This window comes from Ursus maritimus, unplaced genomic scaffold, assembly GCF_017311325.1.
Source record: "Ursus maritimus isolate PB19 unplaced genomic scaffold, ASM1731132v1 scaffold_32, whole genome shotgun sequence".
Classification (NCBI taxonomy): Eukaryota; Metazoa; Chordata; class Mammalia; order Carnivora; family Ursidae; genus Ursus; species Ursus maritimus.
The window spans coordinates 18206622-18233511 of NW_024425786.1; the positions used below are offsets into that span (position 1 = coordinate 18206622).

The window sequence follows — 26890 nt, forward strand, 5'->3', positions numbered from 1 at the left end:
AAACAGCTTGCACTGTCAGAAAGGATGGTATTTGGGAGATCTCTCAGAGTGAGTGGCATGAAGAGCAAAGACCTGAAGGAGGCAAGGGAGTGGGAGTTGCTGGAATTCTGGGGGGGAGGTAGAAGGACAAGTGCAAAGGCCCTGGGGCAGGAGTGTGTTCAGCCTATTGAAGGAATAGCAAGGGGATGGGTGTGGCTGGGGTAGAGAGCAAAAGGGAGAGCAGTTAAGATGAGGTCAGAAGGGTGCGGGGGGAGGTGGGAAGGAGAACGCATCTCCACCCATCTTTAAAGTTGGTGTGTGTGCTCTAAAAACAAACACGAGTTTAGAATGCAAACTATGCATACATATCACAGTTGGAAAATGAGACTTGAGCACAAGGTGCTCATGGAGCCTCCCCCGCATGAACATCCCTACTCACCCCCTCTCTGCCCATCCCTGTGAGCCCATGAGATTGAAAACCAGGTATGAGTAACTGTGACTGAGTTTCTAAGCTCTGGAGACCACCACTGCCTCAGCATTCTCAGGAGGAAAATGTCCTGTTTCCTTTCCGCTAATATCTGAGTATAGTCAAGGAGGTCTGAAGAGCCCTGCCGGGCACCTGGGTGGCTCAGTCGATTAAGCGTCTGCCTTTGGCTCAGGTCATGATCCCGGAACGAGTCCCACATCGGGCTCCCTGCTCCTTGGGGAGTCTCCTCCCTCTGCCCTTCACCCTGGTTGTGCTCTCTCTTGCTCTCTCTCTATCTCTCAAATAAATAAATGAAATCTTAAAAAAAAAAAAAAAAAAAGAGCCCTGCTTCCAGGCTTTGCCCACCACCTTATCCTGGTGCTGGGAGGCCAGTATGTGACCGGCAACAGACACCGCAGGGAATGTTCGCTGATTCAAACTGAATTCGATAAACCCTCAGGCACACCTGGGAGAATGGGATGCCTTGAAATATTCCTCGGCTCCAGGGCCAGTTTGGAACCTTCTTCAAGGTTTCATTTGATCGTTTAAGACTTGGATTTGCTTTGAACTGGTTGACCACTTTGGTGGCTTTTCAGGCAGGGTGGAGGGGGGTGGCTGGAAGGAACTTTGGTTCAGTTCATAATTTCATGAAAAACTAACACTGAGTTCAGTTCAGAGTCCAGACAGGCACTTCAGTTTGTCTTAGGTTCAAGTCCCTGTCTGGGGGGCAGCCCCCTGGCGTTTATTTCTTTTCAACAAACAAGCTGGTCACGGGAGGAGTTGAGTATGACGTCATCCTAGCCTGCAGGGGTGAACGGGGATGGTACAGGGCTCAAGGCAGAGCTAACAGCCATCACTGACCGAGCAGCCCTTGCGGTAAGGCAAAGACTGGTACGAGCGCCCCGCCCCGCCATAATGAAACTAAGGCTTAGGGGTTTCAGGACTTCGTCTGACTCTAGAGCAGTGCTTCTGACCTCTGGGGGCACTGTCTCTTTCACAGAGTCCCCACAAGAATATTTGAGCAACTTGCTATGGTCTGGGAGAGGAAGAAGCTGCAGGTTTCACAGTAGTTTCTTGCATACATTCAACTTGTTCAAACACTGAGATGTGTTAATGCACTAAGGGCGTAGAGAGACAACCCTCCTACGACTGGCCTTCATCATTCAACTTAACCTGGGAAGTGGGGAAGAGTTGTGAGTCAAGTATTACCGAAAGTCAGAAGAGGGAACAAGTAACTCTTTCCAGAGGGGGTGACATTTGCTCCAGGCATTCAGCAGTAGCAAACCTGGACTAGGTGCCTACCTCCTGCCTGGCTCAAAGAATCACAGTCCCTGTCTTTGGGGGCTGAAAACCCAGGACAGTTTCTCCGTTTGAGGATCACCTGTATCAAAATTGTTCTGATGCTTGTTAAAATGTGAATTTCCCCTTTCCCCAGAGAAGGGGAATTGGATGGATAAAGCAGGTGTGGGTGTAGCACCCAGGTGATTCTGAGGCACACTAGAGTTGGCCAGGTGAGTGGGGGTTAAGAAATCAGTCCAGGCAGGAGGAACAGCATGGAAACGGCTTGGGAATCCTTCCCAGCCTTCAGTCACTGGGGTTGCGGATCAAGACTGTAGACTCTAAGCAGAGGGATTCTGTGCTTACTGTTCACCACCCAGGACCCGGAACATAGGAAGTCTTCATAAATATTTGTCAATATGCTGGCTCCCAAGATAGAAGTGACGGGAGAGTCAAAGGAAAAAAGGAGAAGTCAGAGGAGGAAAAAGAGGTGTTTCTAAGGGGATGAAAACTTTACAAAAAGTTGTCCCTCCGAAACGCAGCTCCTAGCAGAAGAGGCTGGGGAGGTGGCTGCTACGGGAAAGGGCTGAATCCAGTGGGCTGCAGCGGGGGGACAGAGCGGGAGGCGCCTCCTCGCCTCCCCAGGCCAGCCGAAGGCATGAGGTCACCGGGCAGGGAGCCAGCAGCAGCTGCGAAGACCGGCCCGCGCCGCGGCGGGAGGCGGTGTCAGGCTCCGGCCCCCGGGGGAATTTCCCTCCCGCCCCCTCGGGAGGCGTGGCTCGGAGTCCCGCCCACCTACTGCCCAAGCCTGAGCTTCTTTACCGCCCCCGCCCGAGGCCACACCCCCCAAGCTTCCACCTCCCCATTTCCTCCAGAGTCCCGAGGCGCAGGCCTTGGCCCCGCCCCCGCCCCGACGAAGCCCCGCCCCTGGGCCCCGCCCCGCGGCTTGAAGCGGCTCAGGCTGGGGCCGCCTCCGAGTCGCGCGCGGGGCGTGGGGCGGTGTTGGGCAGGCGAGGCTGAGGCGAGCTCGACACCGGGACTGTCCAGGGAGGCGCAGCGCAGCGCGGCGGGAGCCCTCAACCCGAGCAGCCCCGGAGCAGGAGCAGCCACCGCCGCCGCCGTCCACGGAGCGCAGCCGAGCCGGCCATGGCGTTGTCGATGCCGCTGAACGGGCTGAAGGAGGAGGACAAAGAGCCCGTCATCGAGCTCTTCGTCAAGGTGAGCGCTTGTCCGCCGTCCCGCCGCGCGGAGCCCCCGGCGTCCGCCCGGCCGGCCGTGGGGGGGCGGTGTCCCTGCGCCCCGGGCGCTCCTCGGCCCCGGCGCCCCCTCTGCGCCCTCGCGCGGCGCCCGCCCCTCGGCCCAGAGAAGCTGCTCCCGCGCCCCCGGCCCATTGTCTCGGGCCCACCCGCGCCTTCCCGCCGCCCAGGCCGGTCGAGGGAGCCGGGGCGGCACCGGGACCCCCGGCAGCCGGCACGCGGAGCGGCGGTCACCGCCTTCAGCCGCGCGGGCTCCGGCGGACGACAGACAGTCGTCCCGCGTCTGGGTGGGACGCGCGGCTGCCCGCAGGACCCGCGTGGGGGTGGGCCCCGTCACCCCCAGCCCCGCTCCCGCCCCGGCGCCGGCCCGACCCCGGCCCACCCTCGCCTCCGGGTCTCCCCCGGCCCGGCCGAAACCCCTTAGTCGGGAGATGATGAACCCAACTTCTTGGAACGCTTTCTGAAAGAGCATTTCGCTTCCCGCTGGCATGAAACTCTTAACTTAAATTTTCGATGCGATCTTAAAATTTTTTTTAAAACAGCAGACATTCCTGGGCTTCCGGGAAAGACCGAGATTCCCAACTTGGGTTTTCCTGCGTTAGGTATTTTACCACCATCTGGGTTTCTTGTTTCTTAAACTCGGAGTGGTTTGTATGATGCAACATTTTGGCTGCTCCCTTCGGTGTTGCTGCCTCGGGAAAGATTGTGTGTGCCCTTTTGTTTTGAAAGGAAAACTGATGAGGGAAAGAATTCATAAGTTGCTTGGGCTTTAAAGGGTTGATAGTCCCTTCTGGTCTCTTTCCTGGAACTACCTTATTTGCTTACAGGTATTACCCCTATCTCTCTCCTATTTTCTTTAATATTTTTCTTTTTAGCAAAGGAGAGAGAAGTTCGGAACATCTGGCTCCAGCTGCCTCCCTCAAAACTTCAAAATCCTTGAGATTCTCATAGTCACATACTTACGCAGGCTTATTCAGAGCTAGGCTCAGAATTGGAAAGTTAACAGGAATCTAGAACAATTTTGTTCTTTTTTTTCCTTGAGTTTTTATTTTAAAGAAGGGAAAACACTGAAGTGTGTCTTTGAGAGAAGGGAGAGAAGACATGATCGGAACAATGTTTTAGGATTTTCTTTCTGTTATCGGTGTTAGAAACATTTTGGTTTGGGGAACTGGAACAGCAGACAGGTATAGAACCCCCAGAATATCTTCAAAGATTCTGTTTGGGTGGCAGATACAGTACTGGGAAGTGCAGAGGATGTAGGAAGGATCCTGAAATAAGAGAAAGTAAGACTGGTGGAAAGCAGAAGGGCGGGTCACAGATCAGTGTTCAAAAATTTTTATTGAACTAGGAATAGGAAGGAATTTCCGTAAACTCAAAAACAGTGTATCTATTAAAGTTCTAAAAAAAAACCCCATGATACTTAATGGTGATTTTGGAAGTAGCATTAAATTTAGAATCAGATAAGGATACTAGCAGTAATGGTTTCTTTTCAGCCTTGTCCTGGAGCTCCTAGCCAAGACAACAAGACAAGAAAAAGAAATGAAGTGTATGAATTAGAGAGGAAGAGATCCATGCTTAATGCTCTGCCTACTATTAATTTAACCCTTCAATTAGAAGGAGAGGGGCATGGTACATTGTTTCTCAAACTGGAGTGATTTTATACTGCTTCCCAGTTTTCCATATTTGTGTTGGATGTGTATTATTATTTACTGAATACATCTTGCAGTAATATCTGAAACTGATGAAGTGTGGTGATTTTATTTCTCCTGTGCATAACTATTAAAGTAAAAAATGTTGTAATTCACCTAAAAGCATCCTGCTTACCACTAATTGTAAGCCTTTCTCACAGGGCTTAGTGGCAGAGACCCAGGGTTCAAGTCACAGTTCTGTACTCACTGGACAAGTTGTTTTCTTTTTCTGAGACTTATTTTCTTCCTTTGTGAAATAAGAGGTGAAATGTTTTCTGCTGCCCTGTGATTCTGCACAGGTAAAATGTTGTACTGATATAAACCAGGATAGTTGTTTCCAAGTGAAAAAAAAAGGGCAGGGCCAGGTAAATTGTGGTAAAGAGGTTTCTTTTTTTTTTTTTCTTTTTTTTTTTTTTTGTTAAAGAGTATTCTTGATTTCTTCTTGAAACCTATATATGGGAAATGCAAATGGGGAAAGATACCCTGGTAAATATAGTTACTTTGAAAGCAGTGAGGGGACAGAGGTCATGGTTGTTCAGCATTTTATGTTAAACAGTGTTAATTTTTCTGCCAAGAGGTATCTGAGTGTGTAGCCAAAAACTGTTATCTACACTTAAAGCACACGAGTGAAAACGATATTGAGCTTCCCTGTATAGGTAGCTTTAAATTGAGAAGTAGGCCAGGGCCTTAGTAACTAGTGTGACTGGCCTCACAGCTACATTGCCTTCCTGGTGAGTGTTGTTTTTGGAGTTCTCTGCCCCTGAGTCCCGTGGCTCCCCATCCCCTGGATCAGTGCATTCTCCGTTGTGTGTGTTTACCCCAACACCCAGAGGGTGGGGCACCCTCGCAGTAGTAAAAGATGCTTACAAAGGCAGTCATCCTCAACAGTGGGAATGCCTTCTTCCCGACCTAGTGTATAGGTGGGTGGTGTATATCCGGTATATGGTAGGTGTATATATTCTGGTATACCAACTGTAGTTGGGAACCACTAACCAATAGGGTGAAGTTCAGATCCTTTAGCAAGGGCATAAGGTACCTTATAATTTGAATGTAATTAAAATTTCAAGTCCACTTTGTCCACTTACTACACACTACTTAAACCTCTCCATGCCTCATCTGTGCAGTTAGGATATTAATACACCAAGCTCATAGGAATAAATTGGTTGATATATGGAGCATGTAATAAGCTTAGGACAGTTTCTGATACACAGAAAATAGATGCTAAGTATGTGTCTGTTTTGTATGTACATATTTATATGCATATCTCCCCTTCTAGATAGTTTCTTGAAGGTAAAGTCTATCTATTGTTCTAAGTGCTTGGAAAATAAGAGGGTGCCAGATATTTGAAATGAGATTGTTTCCTTTTTTCTTAGCATTTTGCTGTTTATATATGTGTCTGACATGCTTTGGAATTGGGAACTACTTAGATCCTCACAGTCTGAGTCTCAAACCTTGGTCTTTTGCTACTAAACCCTGTGTGGTTTTATCTACCTACTTTTCCCTCCCTCTAGTTTGTAGTACTTCTAGTCTTTTCTTATACCTGCCATATTTCCATCAATATTTCTTCTTGGCCATGTTCAGACTTTGGGAACCAAGATCTCTGTACTAAGCAAAACTATTAATTATTGAACCACACAATGAGAGAAATCGAAAATGACTGATCTTTGTTTTTTTCTTTGGCTTGTATAAGCCCAACTCCTGTCGACACTGCTGCCTCCCCAGTCCCACTAGTAGCTTTGGTATGATGCAATGGTGTTTCTGATCTCCGCATAGAAGGAATCCGTTTGTAGAGTTTAGTTTTATGGGCTGGCATTTATTTATTTATTTATTTATTTAAAGATTTATTTGAGAGAGAGCAAGCCCATGCCAGTGCTCTTGCGCTTGTGAACAGGGGGAGGGGCGGAGGGAGAGGGGAAAGGAGAGAAGCTGACTGCCTGCTGGGCGGAGAGCCCTACTTGGGGCTCCATCCCGTGACCCTAAGATCACCACCCTAGCCAAAACCAAAGAGTGGGGATGCTCAACTGACTGAGCCACCCAGGCTCCCCTTATGGGCTGGAATTTAAACTTGTTGGTGCATGATTTTGAACCAGGACAGTCCCTGTGGGCAGTGGTCACTGAACTGCTGGGATTGGGGTGTTGGTTGTAAAAAATTAGTTTGGTGCAGGGTGGCATAACACAGAAGGGTAACTGTTTCTTTTGAGATATTTGGCAGGATTTCCAGTGCGCGTGGACCCTGGAGCCAGACTGCTTGGCTTGACTCTGGCTTCCAATAGTGTGTCAGGCAAGTGTCTTAAACTCTCAGCGCCTCCATTTCCTGACCTCTAATATCGGGATAATAATAATAACAACAATTTTATAGGGTTGCTGAGGGGATTAGCTGCTAATCTGTATGTATGAATTAGGGTAGTCTAAGCTGCTTTAATAAATAATTCACCCCAAACAATGATTCAAACAAGATGGAAGTTTATTTCCTTTCTGACTTAGCAGTCCAAGGAGAGTGTTTTAGACACTGGGGTGGCATTCTTCCTTAGAGTCATTTAGGGACCAAAGCGCTAACAACTTGTTTTTCCATTAAACCCCCAGAGCATTGAACTCCCCTAAGCTGTCAAAGTTGGTGGCTAGGAAGTCCTGTTTATAGCCAGTGGGAGGTGGAGAATATGTAGGAGGCACATGTCTCTTAAGGGCCCTAGCTCAGAAGTTCTGCCTGTCACTTCCTTTCTCGTTGCACTGGGGAGAACGTGAAGACAAGGCTTCATATAATTGCAGGGAAGGCTGGGAAATGTGATCTAGCCATACACCATTCGTGGAAAACATTAGGAATAGGGCTTGGCACACAGTAAAGACTTACTTTTGTTGATAACAATATATTCTTTTTTTAAAATGACAATATATTATTCTTAAATGTGGGCTTCATTAATAGGATTCAGGGGATTCTGTAAATCCTTAAAATTACATAAAGAAGTTCTATGTGAGTCTTTTTTCCTGGGGATTCCTGACACAGGTTTAAGAACCATTGCTCTTAAAAAAGTAAATGGTGGAGTTCTGATTGTCAAGCATAATTCATATAAGCAAGGTGTAAAAGAAGGGTTTGGGCTAGGTCGTCATTAAGGTCCCTTCCATCTGATTAACTGTAACTTAAAGCATTTATTGGAATGAATTAGGTGCCTGATACTGAATAAGGTATTATGGAAGTTATAAGAAATTATTAAACATTTCCTGTCTTTAGGGTTGTAAATTTTATTGGAAAAAAACCAATAACACAAGATGGTACATGCTTAAGGAGTCAAGTGTAATTCGAATTAAGCTGAGAGATGGGGGAAGGATGGAAGTAGATTTGGACTTGACCTTAAAAAAGTGGGTGGAGTAGGTGGATTGGGAATAGCCAAGAATGGGAGTGTTAGGGCTTTAAAAAAATATATTTGATTTATTTATTTGACAGAGGGAGAGAGAGGAATGTTAGTTTTGACATTATTTGTAAACTCATCATTCAGGAAATAGTAGGTAGACTGATACTTTTGAAAGAAGGAGCCAGGAATGATTCAAATCCGTAGTGCCAAGGAGACAAGTTATTTAAAAGCTGAGGATGGGGGCGCCTGGGTGGCACAGCGGTTAAGCGCCTGCCTTCGGCTCAGGGCGTGATCCCGGCGTTATGGGATCGAGCCCCACATCAGGCTCCTCCACTATGAACCTGCTTCTTCCTCTCCCCCTCCCCCTGCTTGTGTTCCTTCTCTCGCTGGCTATCTCTGTCAAATAAATAAATAAAATCTTTAAAAAAAAAAAAAAGCTGAGGATGAGACTTCAAAAACTTAACTTAGGTTTTTGCTCGTACATACAATTTTCCCAGCCTCGTTTGTTCTCCCAACACTTCCTGTGTTTTGGATTGCTGTCTGTTCAGCAGCTTCTCAGTGGCATTTGGGAGGGTGCGGATCTCAGAGATGGGCAAACCCTCAGAGATGGGCAAACCCTCAACTGTTTTGCCGGTATAAAGTGAGTTCTGTATATTTTGTATCAGTGGTGGTCTTCAGCCTCCTTTTTTAACACAAACGAGATACATTTTCTGTAGGAAATGATGCTGAGAACTTTGTTCTTAAAATGGAACAAAAACGAATTCAACATTAAGACAGTGTGACCTTGGATCTAATTGGTTTGCCATTCCTTTGAGGTTTCCAGAGGGGAAAATCCAGGAGATAAAAATGAATGTAAAATGTGAAATTCGTGGGAACTCTGTTCTTTCTGCACGTCTCACCTATTCCTGAACACCTAAGAGTGCTACTCTTTGTAAAGGCCGGGGTCACAGTTTTGGTTAACCGTAAAGTTCGGAGAGAATGGGACCCCAGATGGGGAAGAGACAAGAGGCTGCTGAGGTAGGGGACTGAACCAATGAGAAGCCTAACACAATATGAATAATGAGAGGAAAGAGGCACTGGGGAGGACCTGGCTGATCCTGAAAAGTACAGTTGGTTTGAAAGGATGCTTACGGAGATGCTGAGAAGCCAGTAAAAGGATGATGAGCAAGACTTTGCCACTTCCTGTTTCATTAGTGCTGTGGGTCCTCAGTGTCAGGTGTCACCTGGATAGGGAATTAGTGAGTCCGTAAAGGGGAAATGCGTTAGGGAGGCTGGGAAGTGTGATTAAAGCATTAATTAAGATTTCGATCAAGTGAGGGGTAAGTTAAGATGAGTTCACCCATTTTAGAGACTCTCGTAGAGAATGGAAAGGGAGTTTCTGAAGGAAAATAACATCATTTACAAACCTTTCAAGTGTGAATCAACAGGAATCTAAATTTAATTCAGGGCATCAGTTTGTGAATTCTATTGGAACTTTTAATTCTGTCGTCTTTTTTGAGACTTGGCTTTTATCCCTCAGTGCTCAGTACTGAGTATTGGTATAAGGAATATCAATTAGCCTTGTTTGGTTTCTGGTGTTTTTTTCCCCCCTTTATTTAAAACCAGGAGACTGTATTAGTCTAAATATATGAAAGTAACAAGTTAATGTAGATAAGTAAGACTATATGTAACAGTTGTACCAAAGATAGACTAGGAATATCTTAAATTTTAATGGTTAATGTTTTGAAGAAGTAACAATATTAGAACCAGGACCAGATACTGACCTGAGTTTATCATGCATATATTTTGTTTCATAGATTTTTGTTTAGCTTTTTTTTTTTTAATATTTCACTTTTTTTTAAGATTTCACTTTTTTTCCAAAAAGATTTCACTTTTTTTTTTTTTTTTTTAGCGGGAGGGAGAGAGGTGGGTAGGAGCAGAGGGAGAGGAGAGAGAGAATCTTAAATAGGCTCGGCTTGATTTCACAACCCTGGGATCATGACCTGAGCCGAAATCAAGAGTTAGCTTCCTAACCAACTGAGCCACCCGACGCCCTGTGGGGCTTGAACCCACAACCCTGAGATCAAGAGTCACATGCTCCACTGACTGAGCCAGCCAGGAAGCCAGACAACCCCCCTCCCTTTTTTTCTTTCTTTTCTTTCTCTCTTCTTTTCTCTTCCCTTTTTTTTTTTTTTTTTTTGCTTTTCTTGAAGCTGAGTAAGGAGCATACCCCCCCTTTTCTTTTTGTGATAAAATTATTCCAGCTTTACATGTGCAATAACTCATCCTTAATGAAAAAAAGGGTTTAGTTCTCATTATAATAGAGTTGTAAACATGTCAATCATCTGTAATAACTTAAGTATTGGATTTTACACCACACCACGTAGCTAATTATTTCTAAGTGTGAGAGAAGAAAGAAAGAAAGAATCTGAACAAACATTGGAGACGAAAAAGCAAGCAGTTAGGTGAAAGCTGAAGCAATTAAGAACTTTTAAGGGTATATGAGTTCTACGCTTGTTTTCCTCTGCTGACAACCAGTTCCTTTTATTTTGGGGCTGGAGACCGGGTGGTAGGTGACTAGAGGGAAAGTTCATTAAAAACTGAAGACAAGCTAAGGGCTGTTGCTCTCCTGGGAAGCTGGCAGAGTGGCAGCCATGACAGCGGGCAGACTACCAGGCTAATGGGAGAGAGAGAAGGTGTTCAGACTTAGGAAATGAAATTTTGGCCTTGAACATACAAATGTCCGAGACGGAATTGAAAAATTTTCAAAGAAATAAACTTAGGAAGAGTGTGCAGTTTTATATGACTTGATGTTCTAGTCTACAGCATATTTTAGTTAACACAGAGATCCAGAGTTTTGGCTTAGAAATGTTGAGGGCTTGTTGATTCTTCACTAAACCGTGTAAAAACTGTTGCTAGCCTTCAGTAACACAAACTGTTTCACATTTTGTAATCATCTGCAGGACCCTTGGTTACAAATACACTGGTTTTGAGTCACTTAGCAGAAGCAGTAGCTAACTTTGGTCTGCTTTTGTTTAAGTATTGGCCCCCAATTTGGAAAGTAACGTCATTTCCTTTCTGCTTCCTAGTATATTCATTTTATATGTAATGGGCTCTTTAAAAAATATGTGTTTCCCTCCCCCATTATAACAAAGCATATGCATTTATTGTAAACAACCTAGAAAACACAGAAAATACACATAAAATAAAATTACTTATAGCCCCTCCTTTGGAAATGGCTATTTCTATTTTGTTATATGTCATAGTCTTTTCTATAAACTTGCATGAATTATTGATGAGCGTATTTTAATGTCCTTCATGACAGCAGAATACTTGGAATGAAAAATGAAGCCCAGTCTAGTATGTAACATGTATTGAGTCGTGAGTTGGTTTAGAGGAAATATACTTTATTTCGCTTTTTTCAAAGAAACCCCGATTGTATTTGTGTTTATCTTCCTAATGGCGCTACAAGAGCATTTACCCTGTTTGATCTTTGCTGGAAGAAAGCAAGATTTTTGTTGTTGTTGTGAAATTTGCCAACACCTAGAATTGCTCATAGAATAGATACTGATTAAATGGCTTGAAGGTAGCCTGTCCTTTATGTTCTTTAGGAGAAATCTCTTCTGAAAATCCAAATTATTTTTTCGTATTAATTTTCCCCTTCAATCTTGTAGTAGGTGCCCATTTTATAGTAGAGGATATAAGATACAATCTTTGTCTAGAAATGGTCCAGCACAGTATAGGGATATTAATAGAAGCAAATGTTAACTGAATGCATTCCATGCAGTAAGTGCTAGAGAGAGAAAGAAATAAGAGCAGGTGTATAGCCTAATAGGACAAGGAGCTCACTGTATAGCCTAATGGACAATCAGCAGGGGAGTAAATGAGCCATGGTTGATGGCTTTTTCCTATATAGTAGAGTGACTTTTTGTCTCGTGCTTTTTAAAATCCAGTTGAGGGGCACCTGGGTGACTCAGTCGGTTGAGCGTCTGACTTTTTTTTTTTTTTAAAGATTTTATTTATTTATTTGACAGAGAGACAGCCAGCGAGAGAGGGAACACAAGCAGGGGGAGTGGGAGAGGAAGAAGCAGGCTCATAGCGGAGGAGCCTGATGTGGGGCTCGATCCCACAACGCCGGGATCACACCCTGAGCCGAAGGCAGACGCCTAACCGCTGTGCCACCCAGGCGCCTCGAGCGTCTGACTCTTAATTTCAGCTCAGGTCATGGTCTTGGGGTGGTGAGATTGAACCCTGAGTTGGGCTCTGTACAGGGCATGGAGCCTGCTTAAGATTCTCTCACTCGCTCTGCCCCCCACCTCTAAAAAAAAAAAAAAAAACCATTCCAGTTGAATTAAGACCTTAAGAAATGCATTATGTGACAATCTGATGAATGAGCTAATTGACTTAGAGATGAGTGAAATGTTTATGTTGTATGCTGACAGAAGAAGGGTAGTTAGTATTATGGAATCTACTAAGTATGGTGTATATTATCAGTCGTTTAAAAAAACTTGTATCTTTTCCCTTAGTAATTTAGTTATATGTCAATATTCTGTAATTTTAATCTGTCTAAAATAAAACTGATACTTCTTGCCTCAAATGTTAAATGGATCCTACTTTCTCTGGTTTATTGAATTAGACACAATGACTTGCTCTGGCAGTCAGAGTCTTTCAGATCATGACCCAGCTCTGTTCCCAGTGATCTCCCCCAGCAGCTGCAGATTTACCTCATACTCTAGCTAGACTCATCCTGAACATGCCCTGGACTTCTCTGCCTTCATGTAAGATTTTTGCTGGTGTTTCCCTCATTTGGAATATCTTTGACTTCTCCAGCCCTTCTCCCGCCTGCAATTTCTTCTTCTGTTTTCATTCAGTCCGTGAACAAATACTGAGGTAGTGTTGTGGTGGCGTGGCTACGTCACGGAACAGCCTGGAGTTCATATTCAGGTGGGGGAGGCAAACAGTACGTGTGTGTCTACTAGTGATAAGGGCTATGAAGAAAACGGAAGTGTAGGGGAAGGAGTATGGGGAATGGTAGGGGGTGCTGTTTTTTTTTTTTTTTTTTTTAATTAATTTATTTGACAGAGAGAGAGAGAGACAGCCAGAGAGGGAACACAAGCAGGGGGAGTGGGAGAGGAAGAAGCAGGCTCCCAGCGGAGGAGCCTGATGTGGGGCTCAATCCCAGAATGCCGGGATCACTCCCTGAGCCGAAGGCAGATGCTTAACGACTGAGCCACCCAGGTGCCCCAGGGGGTGCTGTTTTTTTTTTTATTTAACAGGACATTTGGATAACCTTGCCGACAATAGCATATAGGGAGGCATAGTCAGAAGCAGAGACCAATTAGGTGTCTATTTAGTAATTCAGGCAAGAGATGGTGGCTTGAGCTAAGGTGAGGAGTGGTCTGATTCTGGATATATTTCTAAGATGGAGATAACAGGATTTCCTGATGTAGAATATGAGAGAAAGAGGAGTCAAAGATGATTCTGAGAGTTTCGTTCTGAAGAAATTAAAGAATGGTGAAGTTGCTATTAATCGAGATGGGGAAGGCTGTGGGGAGCTAGTTGTGACAGGGAGGAGATCAGGAGTTTAGTTTTTGACGTGTAATCTGTTGTCTAGTGGGAGAGGCTTATGTTAAAGAAATACACAAATAAAGACAGTATATAATTACATTAAGGACAAGAATAGGGCATCTTGAGACGGAATGACAGGAAATCCGATTAAATAGAAGCTGAGTGTGTCGTTCTCAAGGAGAAATGGTATTTGGATGAATGGTGATTAGGAGAAGAGTGAGGAGAAGAGGGTTCCAGGCTAGAGGAATTGATGTATGTAAAGGCTGGAAATAGTCAACAAATATTTTTGTTTGAGGGTATGACTGAAATAGAGGGAATGAAACTGAGGTGCAGAGTGAGATATAGATGGGCCACATCACAGAGGTCTTTGTAGGTCATGTGAATTTTATCCTTAGTAAAGAGAGCAGTTCTCAAAATGGTTTAAGCAAGGGAGCGCCATGGTTTGATGTGCATTCTAAGATGAGGAGTCTGGCCACTCTGTGGCAAAGGAATGGGAGAGGAGAGGCAAGAGTGGAAACAAGGCCAAATATGGAGGCCGCTGGAGTTGAGAAAGAGATGATGGTGGTTTGGATTAGGGTGGTGATGGGGAGAAGAGAATGGATTTGAGATCAGTTTTTTTTTTTTAAAAGATTTTATTTATTTATTTGACAGAGATAGAGACAGCCAGAGAGAGAGGGAACACAAACAGAGGGAGTGGGAGAGGAAGAAACAGGCTTCCAGTGGAGGAGCCTGATGTGGGGCTCGAACCCAGAATGCCGGGATCACGCCCTGAGCCGAAGGCAGACGCTTAACGACTGAGCCACTCAGGCGCCCCGGAGATCAGTTTTGAAGGTGGAGCCAGTAGGAGGATATCGAAGGAGTTGTATGTGAGTTTCTAATCAGAATCAATGGGTGGTAGCAGTGCCTTTTATTGAGATGGTGGAGGAGCCGACTGTTCGGGTTTGACTTGATGAGTTTCAGATGACTGAGATGTCAAGTGGAGATGTCTAGTAGAAAGTTGATTACAGATGTGACGTTCAGACTTGATACATACATTTATGTGGTATTTAAAGTGTGTGAGATCAGGCAGTGGATGAATGAGGAGTAGCAGAGAAAGTGCCCAGGACCAAGTTCTGAGGAACTCTCGACATTTAGGGGTGCAGCGTTAGAGGAGAAACTGGAGAAGGAGAGCGAGGAGCTGCAGTAGGGCAGCGTGGGCAAGGACACAGGAGTGAAGTACCAAAGAAGCCAGGAGAGGCTTTTAAGAAGAAGGGAGGGACCATTTGTGTCAAGTAAGATGAATGTCTATCTGATTTATCGGCCTCGAAGTCATTGGTAACACTGTAGCAGCCTCGGTAGGAGTCCTGGTGGGGACTCCAGAGTGCTGTGGTGGGTGGAAGAGTGAGTGGAAGCAAGAGTAGGGGCAACGTGTAAAGCCAGCCCTGACAAGAAACTTGGCGATGTAGAAGGGACAGGTTGGTAGCCAGAAGTGGATACACTTTAAGGGAGGCATTTTTAAAAATTATGAGCTGAAAAAGCTACAATGTTGGTAGGAACACTACACCATCAGGTTAGAGGGGAAAATATTTCCTATGGGAGTCATCATAGTTCACTGACTGGGATGCCTTTTTCACTGCGAGGAAGGTCTGTTTTGTGTATATTTAGAATAGATGTGCTTATTACCACTGACTGATTTTTCTATTGCATTTCCCAAATGCATGCGATAGAATGAATATATAGAAGAGTATTTCATACTTAATTGAAATAATGTCAACATTTGTGGGGCGCTTTCTATGTGTCAGGCACTGTGTTAACTGTGTTACTTGTATTAACCCAGTAACATCTTTGCTGAAGGAATATACAGAATCTTTTTTCTCCCTTGTGCAGGGTTGATTCCAGAGGAAGCTTGTGGGAAGAGAAGAGATAAAATGTCATATGCTTGGGGAAACGCAAATGCTTATTAAATTCACAGAGATCTTCGTACAAGAAGCCAGAGAAATAGAATATGGTGCAAATCGCTGGGCTCAGTTCATATTGATTTCGTGCCCCAGGACTGTTATTTTAGATTGAAATGAAGATTTACTTCTTTTTCTTGAACAGTAGAAAAGAGCGAAGGGAAAGTCCACGATTGTGTCCCGTCCTGAGCGTGTGGCTTGACCGCCAGCGGGATGAAGAGTTGCCTCGCTGTCTGATGACTCAGCAGGGACTCCTGCGCTAGATCCTGGTGCTGCCTTGGTATTGCTTGTAAAGATTCGTGCTGTCCTTGGAGGTATTTGGGATTCGAGATCCCAGAGTTAGAGCCAGGGGATGATTGTTGACTTGAAGTATCATTTGTGTTCCCTCTGTCGGCACTAAATAGTCTATTTCAGAGTTGAAGATGGTTAGAATTAATATTTCAAGTAGGCAGTCGAGTTGTCATTTGGAAGACTGGATCTTTGTGTTACATTGTCGTCATGCTGTAGTGGTTAAGAGCGTGGCGTCTGGAGCCATATAGACTATTTCAGTACTGGTACTGCCTTTCGCTGGCTGCCTTAGGGTCTCCGCTAGGGTCATGGTATCTACTTCTTGGGCTTCTGTAAAGATTAGAAGAGTTAATATAAGAAAAAACCTTAAGGTCTGGCATATAGTAAGCATTGTTTGCTTATTATTATTCCATGGGCCTCTGGAGTGCTGAGAGTTAAGACTGTATCGGCGCATGGTTCGTTTATTTTATTTTTTATTTTTACTTTTTAAAGATTTTATTTATTTATTTATTTATTTATTTACTTACTTACTTACTTACTTATTTATTTGAAAGAGAGACAGAGATAGCAACAGAGATAGAGAGCACTAGTGGGGAGGAGGGGGAGAAGCAGGCCCCTCGCTGAGCAGGGAGCCCAATCTGGGGCTCCATCCCAGGAACCTGGGATCATGACCTGAGCTAAAGACAGACGCTTAACCGACTGAACCACCCAGGCACCTCTCATGGTTAGTTTATATGTTCAGTGTGGTTTCAGTCTCCAGGGTGTTACTAAGAGAAGCATCTGCCAGGCTGCCACATTACAAATAAATAGGTGGGGGAACTTACCATTCTTTATCAGAAGAGCATATTTAGTGTAAGAAAAAAAAAATCCAAGATTAGACTAGAATTTATTCCTGAATTAAGTGAACCGTGATTCTTTTGACACTTTCTAGATAACTAAAGGACATTCAGATTGGACTCTGCCATCTTAGACTCTGCCTCAGCAGCTCTTTCTGGTCTAGTAGCTAAAGCTTAAGAGTCTATTATTAGTAAGAGTGGTTTTCTTTTTTCTTTCTTTTTTAGTGAGAGCGTAAAAGAAGTAAAGAGGCCTAATCTGTGGCTTATAGGGTCTAGCGGTTCTGTGGAAGTACTTTTGAATTATGGATTTAGCATAATAGCTCCTTGTGCTGCTACATTTTACTATTCCTTGATTTTTGTGGTATTTACTTACAAAGTTGAGCTGGTCATCTATGAACTGACATTTATGTAGTGCTTTCTCTATGGGAAATACAGACATGTTTAGGAGAGATTATCTACTTAATTCGTAGCAGAAGAAGTTGAGCTAGTGTAGATTGACAGGTTTTATGTTTAGTAATTTTTAAGGGGGAAGAGTAAAGAGAGTTGACGTCTCCTAATTCTTAATTTACTTCTAGAACCTGAGATCGTTGTTGTTTTTAAATTTTTACTTTATATCACAATGGGATGATGATGAAATTTTAAAACGTTAGCGTGGCTGTAACTGATAAGTGATATAAAGATCGTAAACTGATTTTAAAACATTTCATTTTATGATAATGTTTTAAGCTTCTTGAAACTACTTAATTTATTCCTGTATAAAATAGAGTATACTGATGCATGAAAATGAAGAGTTTTTGTTTTTCTGTTAAAGTCGGAATAAGAATTCTAAGATAACAGCATTGCGAGCTTACTCTCTCTCTGGTGCAGGCACAGTGTGCCAAGCCCTTTACATGTTAGCTAATTTAATCCTCCTATAAAACTCTGAAATAGGTACTATGGATACTATCTTACACATGAGGCTTAGAGAGGTCATTGCTTGTGTGTGGTCGCGGGGCTGGTAAGTAAGTTGCAGAACTGGGATTCGTACCAAGGTCTTTGTTATCCTGAGCCTGACTCTTAACCACTAAGAGCTTTTTTATTTGTTTATATTCTTTTTCTGTATTTGAAACTCGAATGTTTATCTAACATAGTTTTGTTTTCACTCTTTGCTGTATTCAGTCACCCTGAGAAATAAAAAATAAAAAATTCGGAGAATGTTTAAGAGTATCCCTAAAACATACTAACAACCAGTGAGTCCGGATGGTTCGTTAAATGAGTTTGGTTGCTTTCAGTTCTCTTGGTTAGATTTGAAAGGAAACTGTAAAATTTCCATGACCTCACCTCTGTGCATTTTTGGGGCCTGGTTAATTAGTATTTTGTAAAGTTCTTTAAAGGGTTTATTTATAAACTTGTTAAGGAAGTTGACTGGAACATCACATATTTGATTTTAGGATTGTTTTACAATTTATAAGTGTCAAAGCGGTCCAAGTTTAACAGAAATAACATACCGGATTGTTAATATTTTTCTTTGTTTTTCCTTTTTTTTTTTTTTTTTTTTAAACCTCTCCCTTCAGAGGAGCCTGCACTAATCTTTGCATTGTTGATAGAAAAAAAAGCAAGGAAGTTTCTTTTTGTGGAGAGAGGAAATGGCTGTTAGTTCGGGACTTTATCCATATTAGGTATAAACTAAATATAGAAGTGTAATCCAGGAGTGAAGTCACATCTATAAAGTTTCTTAGGCAGAGCTAATGAGATCAGCCAGTGCTTTTGGATTGGGGGGGGGGTTTGTTTGTTTCTTTTCTTATTTTTTTTTTTTAAACTTTTGGCTCACTTAAAAGGCTACCAAACTGTGTAGTCCTGTGGTCTGTCTTCCTTTGTCCCTTAAAGGAAAACCAAACCATTTGCAAGGAATCTTCTCTTTAAAACATATACACACAAATTCTTTCTGTATAAAGAATAGTTGCTTATCCCCTTTTTGAGGGAGGTTGTAGGTATGTTGATTCTTTAGTTTCTTGATCCTGTTGTCATTTTCCTGTCCCCAATTCTTCTCTCTCCCCCCCTTTTTTTAAGGTGGTTTTATCCTTAAGTCTTTTTCACATGTATTTTTTCTGTGACTCCTTTTTCTAGACTCCTGTTGTGTTTTGTCAGATTACTATTTTCGTGGTTTATTCAATTTTTTTTTTAAAGATTTTATTTATTTGACAGAGAGAGACAGCCAGCGAGAGAGGGAACACAAGCAGGGGGAGTGGGAGAGGAAGAAGCAGGCTCACAGCAGAGGAGCCTGATGTGGGGCTGGATCCCAGGACTCCGGGATCACGCCCTGAGCCCAAGGCAGACACTTAAACGCTGTGCCACCCAGGCGCCCTGGTTTATTCAATTTTTAACCATGAAGTCAGATCTCAGGGTGGTCAAGTGGTAGTAAGACTCCTCTGTTGGGTTGGTCGTAGGTACTGTAGAACAGAATGAAGGAGTAAATCTGTTTCTGGCCAAAGCACAGGTTGTTTTCAAATAAGGACTCTTAAAAGCCCCCCCAAAACATTCTTACTGACAGTAACTGTTTCCAGCTTTTGCGCTCCTTCTCCGAGCTCTTTGCAAGCATACCAGAGCATTTGGGCACTTAGGAATGTGCTATGTTTCTGAAGAGAAGAACCATATACCTGTATAGCATCTTTTATTATAAATGTCTTGGAGTACACCCAACTCTGTAAAACATTTAGCTTAACATATAATTACAGGGGTTTTAGTTCGTGAAAATAAAAGCCCTCCAAGGTTTTAGCTCCTTCTCTGACCCCGTTGCTCCCGCAGCAGAGTGAATCCTTCCCACTCTGTCTGGAGCTGTGTGCCTAGGCCTGTTCTGCCATTCTTCTGAATCATTTCTCATCCTACCTTTGCTTCAGGCCAGAGTGTGAATTCCAGGAGATCAGGGATCAGGGACCATGTTCTTCATCTTTTATATTTTCCACCCAACACAATCTCGTTAAATGGTAGAAAGCTCATTAATTCAGTAAATGTCTATTGGAGTTTGGGGGCAAATTGGTATGTGTAGTCTGGGGACAGATGCATGTAAGAGAGTTTTAAGTCTGTATTTGGTGTTGGGTTCTGTATTGCCTCATAGTAAAATACCAGAGATAAAAATAGTATTCAATTATTGAACTTGAGACATGTAATTTGGGTTTTGTGTCTAGTGCTCACTAGATAGCCATTGATCTAAACTTAATAACAGATGGGTTGAGAGGTCTAGAATCTTCAAATTACATAACTGGAAAACCAGGTTCAAATTGTTGTTCTCATCTGTCAAGTGGGTGTGTTTCTTAGAACTAATGTCCAATCTAGTCCAGATTTATTTTATGTACCAAAGTAGCCTTTTTTAAGTACCAGAGTAGCCTTAGTCTCGGGTATTTAGGTCCAGACAGAAAATTGAGACTTGTAATTTCAAGTCAGATCCAGATAATTAAGTTCTCATAATTAGATGCAGCTTATTAGAAAACAAATACAAGTGGAAGTAATAAAAATTCTCAGTGACAATGAGGGCAGTTTGTCAGAGAAATGAAGAATATTTCAAGAGTGAATTCTTTGACTAGGAATATGTTTTATTTTCTACATGAACTACCTGAAAGATAAAGGGAAGATTTTGTTTGTTGTGTCTAAAATAAGATACAGAACTATTTATTCTAGGTTAGAATTTGCCTTTGTCATATTTAAGGCACTTGTGCATTGAAATGGCAAATAAGAATTTCAGTAATAAACATACTATCTTGTACTGTTCAGATATTTGAAGTTTATTTTAGACCAGCTAAGAAGATAGACAAAAATTCTAAATATTAACTTTTCACAGCTGCAGTACCTTGTCAAGTATATTACTTAAAAAAATATTTTGTAATATATTTTAATGAAAAATTTAAACATAGATAATCCAAAATAAAGTATGAGAGAAAAATTCATTCTTTCATATGTTTATTGACTGCTAATATTGACTGCATTTTTATGACTGCAGTTTTTCATTGTTCATTGTTATCATTATCAATTCACTGTTCTTAGTTATTTATAGGTCCAAAATTTAGCTATTAAACAGTACTGTGATGTGTGTCTTTATAGCTAATTTTCTGTGCATAATCACATCATGTAATTCTTTTCTTAAAGTTGCTCACGTATCTTGTTTATTTTCTGAATTCTTTATTTTTATTTTGTTTACCCGATATGTAATCTCTTAAAAAAAGTACTTCCCGGAGAATTTAGATTTTTTATAAAAGGAGAAATTGGATTTTTGATCCTATTGCTAAACTCGTAATGCAATTTCTAGGTCTGGAAACTTGTTGATAAATAGAAATACCTCTCATCCACTAAAATCAGGTAGCTGCCATAAACACAGATCAGGGAGGAGGTTTTCTTTCACTCCCAGATGTCTTTCTGAGTCTAGTTTGTACCATAGCATGTATATTTTTTAACTACCCTTAGGGAAAGTGGCTGCTGGGTTTTGACTTGCATAAGAATTTCCCCCCCTGCCCCGTCAACATATTTGTCTTCAGCTGATAAAGGAAGACCCTGGAAATTAGTGAATTTATCTTTGGTTAGAAGATGTTAAAAGAATGAGTCTTAGTGGAAAAGTTGGGAGATAACGTTTTTTTGTATGTGATCAGCGTGCAAATAACCAATTGTAAAGGGCACATATTTCTTTTTTTAGTAATATAATTATTTATTTAGATTTATTTATTTTTAAAAGATTGTTTGTTTGTTTGTTTATTTATTTATTTATTTATTTATTTTAGAGAGTGCTGGGGAGAGAGAAAGAAGCAGACTCCCTGCTGAGCGCTGCTGGCTGGGGGTGGTGGGGTGGGGGAGGGCGCATGTGGCTCAGTCTCAAGACCCTGAGATCATGACCTGAGTGAAAACCCAAGAGTTGGAGGCTTAACCAAGTGAGCCACCCAGGTGCCCCTAATCATGTCTTAATATAATAAACACAAATTAGTTTTCTATATTCTAGACATTCACTCATTTAAATGTCAGACATTCAAATTCTACCTAGTTTTATCTGAAAATGCCTTGATTTTACTTCCATTCTTTAAAGATATTTTTGCTGGATTTAATATTTGGGGGTGGTTTTTGTTGTTATTTGTTATTTCAGCATTTAAAAAATGTTGCTCCAGGTTTTCTGCCTCTGTTATTTCAGATGGAAATTCAGCCGTCATTCCAGTCATTTTTCCTGTGCGTGCCATATATTGTTTTTTTTCCCAGCTATTTTAAATTCTTTTCTTCTTCTCCTTCTACTCCTCCTCCTCCTCCTCCTTCTTCTTTTTTTTTTTTTTTTTTTGCTTTTTAGCATTTTAATTATGATGTACCTAGGTGTGACTTTCTTTATACTAATCCTACTTGATATTCATGAAACTTCTTGAATCTGTAAATTTGTCTTTATTTGGGAAAAGTTTGGCCATTATTTCTTGAAAATTTTTATGCTATTCTTTCTCTTCCTCTCCTTTTAAGACTTTAATTAAAAATATAGACCTTCCAGTATTTCCCATGGGTCTTTGAGACCCTGTTGATTTTTTTTCACATTAAAAAAAATTCTTCCAATTGAGTAATTTCTTGGATCTGTCTTCACATTCATAGACCCTTCTCTTTCTTTTGTCAATTCTACTGTTAAGTCCATGTAGTGATTTTTAAAAAATTTCAGATAGTGTATTTTTTAGTTCTTGAATTTCCATTTTCTTTTCAGTCTTTCTCTACTGAAATTTTTTATCTTCCTTTATCATAGGCCTAGATTTATTTATTTATTTATTTATTCCTTTCTTTGCCTCTCTTTTCCTCCCTCCCTCCCTCCCTCCCTCCCTTCCTTAAACCTCTTTTGTTTTAAGAAGGGGGAGGCAGTGGGAGAGGGAGAGAGAAATTCTTAAGCAGGCTCCACGTTGATGTGGGGCTTGATCTCACAACTGTGAGATCGTGACCTGAGCCCAGATCAAAAGTAAGACGCTTAACCGACTGAGCCTCGCAGGCGCCCTGAGCATATATTTCTTTTATGTTCTTAAGCATAATTATAATAACTGCTTGAAAATTCTTACCTGTAAATTACAGTGTTTGGGTCAGCATAGGGTGTGCTTCCTTGATTATTTTTTCTCTTGAGAATGGGTTGTGTTTTTCTGTTTCTTCCTATGGGGAGTAATTTTGGATTATATTCTGGATATTGTGAATGACAAGTTGTAGAAACTTTGGATTTTGTTATGTTCCTCTGAAGAATTTTTTTTTTTTTTTTAAGCAGGTAATTAAGTCGGATGAACTCAAACTGCAAAACTCTTTCCCCTGTGGTGGTGGCGGCTCAGATATCAGTTCAGTTCTTTTAACTGTCCTGCTTGGAGTCTGTACTGTGTGTGCATATGTCAGGGATCAGCTAGAGATTTGGGCAGTTTTATGCAGATTTTAGGGCTCCTGTCTTTGACTCTCTTTTTTTATGGTCTTCTACCTTATTTTCTAGTGGCGGTGGTTGCTCTGAATGCTGTTCTTCAGGCCAGCAGAACTGTGAATTTTCCATTGGAGTTTTAGCTGCCCTGAATGGCACAAGAGTAAAAGATAAAAATTGGGGAAACTTGTCCAGCGTGTTTCCCTTCTTTCGAATGTCAGTTCCCTTCCAGCATCTGCTTGCTTTTGTTTACTCTCCAGTGCTGTCAAGTGGTTGCTTTGGTCTAGAAGTTATTCTTGTTATGGGGGCAGAGGGTTGATCTGTGGGAACTTTTTGCCATATCAGAAGCCTCAAATTGTTTATTTATTTTCATTTTTTAAAAAGATTTTAAAATAAGTTCTATACCCAATGTGGGGCCCGAAGTCACAACCCCGAGATCAAGTCATACGCTCAACCAACTGAGCCAGCCAGGTGACCCTCAAACTGTTTTTTTTAAGTTAACTTTATAATTTTGGAATAGCTTTAGATTTATAGGAAAATTGCAAAGATAGTACAGAGGGTTCTCAAACTGATTTTAAATGAAAAAACTTTTTAAAAAGATTTTATTTATTTATTTGAGAGAGAGCGCGTGTACACGTGAGCCAGCACAGGAATGGGGGAGGGGGCAGAGGGACAGGCGGGAGAGGGACAAGTAGACTCCCCGCTGAGCATGGAGCCTGATGAGGGGTTCAGTCCCAGGACCCCAACATCATGACCTGAGCCAAAGTCAGACCCTTAACCAACTGAGCCATTTAGGTGCGCCTAAATGAAAATATTTCTAAAATATATTAATGCTTCCTTGACTTCTTAAAATGCTGAATTTAGCTGCCCATTAATGCCAGCATTCTGACGAATTCAGTAATGCCACAATGGCCTGGTGAACTGTTGAGGTATGGAAGACTATTTTTGCCCTTCTCCTAAGTGGCCTCAGCTGTTACGCTTTTTGAATCTAGGTCTGTTGTGTGTGTGTGTGTGTGTGTGTGTGTGTGTGTGTTTTATTTCTTCCTTCGCCAGCTTATTAGCCCTGTTGATGCAGCCCATTTCCTTTATTTTTCTGTTGTAATCTGTTGTAGTTTGGTAAGCCAGACAAACTTGTTCAGATTTGTTTGGAATAAGAATAAATCGTTTCTGAGAGTTTGAATGTTGAGTTGATGAGTCCCGGTACACGACCTTCAGTACATGGTCTTTGTGATACTGGTGTTGATTATTCAGAGGCTTTTTGTCCAGACATGTGCTGACCAGTATGATAGCCATTAGCTGTAGGTGGCTACTGAGTGTTTGAAATGTGTTTAGTTTGCATCGAGATGTACTATAAAATCTATACCAGATTTCAATACGAAGAATGTAGTTATTTTTCCTGTTGATTATATGTTGAAATTATGATATTTTAGATATATAGAATTAAATATTTAAATAAATTTCACCTGTTTCTTTTTTACTTTTTTTAATATGACTACTAGAAAATTTGAAGTAATATTTGTAGATTACATTATATTGATTGTAATTCAGGTAATTTATCTTACTTGGTAGTAATATCCTTATGAATGAGATAGATGGTGGTTGTACTGTAAAATCATGAGAATTAGCGGGTAAGATTCCAGCATCTCTTTCTATCCTTGGTGTAAGAAATTGTAAAAGTGCAGGGTTCCTGGGTAGCACAGTGGTTAAGCATCTGCCTTTGGCTCAGGGCGTGATCCCAGCGTTCTGGGATCGAGCCCCACATCCGGCTCCTCCGCTACGAGCCTGCTTCTTCCTCTCCCACTACCCCTGCTTCTGTTCCCTCTCTCACTGGCTGTCTCTGTCATGTCAAATAAATAAATAAAATCTTAAAAAAAAAACTTAAAAAAAATTGTAAAAGTGCTTAATAGCATGGACCTCAGACCTCAGACATCAGACTTCAGTTCTGCTACTCCTCAGTTGTATGACCTAAGGCAAGTTACTTAAGCTTCTCAAAATCTGTTTCCTTATCTGAAATATGAGGAAAACAATATCAAACTTCTTATGGTTATTGTGAGGATTAACATGTAAAACATTTTCATAATAGTGCATATCAAGTGAGAAATAAACTGCTGAATTGAACAGTAGCTGTTAACTTGTTTCTAGGCCACTTTGGTGACATTTTTGTTTGTTGTATTTGATTCCTATAGGGAGTAGAATCAGGGTTGATCCAGACAGAAAAAAGGGATCTGCTTTTGGTTATCTTTTTTTTTTTTTCTTTCTTGTCATTCTGTATTTTTAATTATATATGGCATATAATTTGCTCTGAAGAGATAAGAAACTTTGTTCCTCCTTAGGCTTTTGATGGGTGAATGTAAATTAAACATTCCAGCAGAACTTGTTTTTGTTATGGTTCTGTCGTGCTTAGATGGAAAGTCTGGTCATTGTATACCTGACACTTTGTTTTAACAAACGATTCTAGCTGAGACATTGCAGATTTGATGGGAGTATAGATTAGAGCCTTTGTTTTCATTTTCAGCATATGCTTCAAATATGTAACAGAATAAAAGTACTCAGTAGAATCTTTCTCGACTGTCATTCATTTCCTAGTTTATTTAAGCTAGTCATTTTTGAGTGATTACTTTGCATTCAGTATTTTTTCAAGCAATATGAAGAATTCTAAAGAAGTTCTGTCATCTTCAAGCAGTTTATTATCTTGGCAGTGGTAAGGGACAGGAATAAGACTGTCATGTGTAAACATTTTGAATGTTTTCTTCTTTTATAATTTTCTTAAATCTACCCCCCTTCCCTGGCCAAAAAAGAGAAGGAAAAGGGAAGGAGTACAGAGGTGTATAAAGTTAGTAACACTGTCCCCACCTCTCCTAAAGTATGTTGGGAGGTCACCAATGTCAATTTTGGTTTGTAGCCTTTCACACTTAAGAAATATTTTTAAGTAAGCCAAGGTGATAGTTGTATGGTTATCTGTTGAAGGGATTTCTCTGTTTTCCAGCAAAGTATAGGCACACCCCCACCCTTTGAGGCCTTCCTCTACCCAGGTGCTCAAACCAGTCATCTTGGAATTAATTGATTTCTTTCTTTCCTTCACTTGCCACATGCAAATCCTCACAAGTCTTTAGGATTGTACCTTCCCAATTCAATTTAATCCATGCATTTCTTTCTAACTCCATTGCCTCGAATCCAAGCCACATGCCAAGTCTCCTAATGTACATTCTCTGCCAGCTCCACGGCCCCAGCCTGTTCTCCATATGGTAGCAAGTGTTATTCATTGTCTTAAAATGGGACTTGTATTTTGCCCTCATATGCCCCTACCCTTCAGTGGTATCCCATTACCCCATTCTCTGGCATTTCCCCCAGGCTCACGAAGTTGTGAAATTGTTCTCTACTTAGCACGTACTTTGTTACTGAGCACTTACCAGATGCTGGGCAGTGTTTTAAGAGATTGTCATATTAACTCATTTAATCTCCTAACTATGAAGTAGGTAATCCCCATTTTACATATAAGGAAACAGAGTCCCAGAGAGGTTGAGTAGTGTACCCAGTATCACACAGTAGGTTAGGTGGGTTATCAAACCAGACACTCCGCTTTCAGAGTCCTTGTTGTTAACCATTGTTTTAAATGATTTCTTCCTGCGTAGTAGGCACTTGGTGAACAGTTGTTAAATAAGCGAATAAATGTTCCCTCTGTAAACATAACAATTCGAACTCCTTAATTTGGTCTAGAAGATCTGTCATGATCTGGCCTCTGCCAATAGCACTTTCTCTCGTACTCACACTGGCCCTTGCACGGCTGGCTCCCTCTCATTCTGTAGGTCTAAGAGATCTTTTACGACCATCTTACTTAAAGTAGATGCTCCTTATCCTTACTCTTAGTACTTTGCTTTCCTTTTGGGACTTATTACAGTAAATG

At 41.7% G+C, this 26890-nt stretch overlaps 1 protein-coding gene across 1 annotated transcript in view; it reads left to right on the forward strand.

Annotated features, from left to right (window-relative positions):
- The first annotated feature begins 2678 nt into the window (after positions 1 to 2678).
- CLIC4 (chloride intracellular channel 4) overlaps positions 2679 to 26890 on the forward strand; it is a 70876-nt gene continuing 46664 nt past the window's right edge. Inside the window, exon 1 of the mRNA XM_040619001.1 lies at positions 2679 to 2941. Within this exon, the coding sequence (XP_040474935.1) occupies positions 2870 to 2941 (72 nt within the window). The 5' untranslated portion in view covers positions 2679 to 2869. The remainder of the gene's footprint in view (positions 2942 to 26890) is intronic.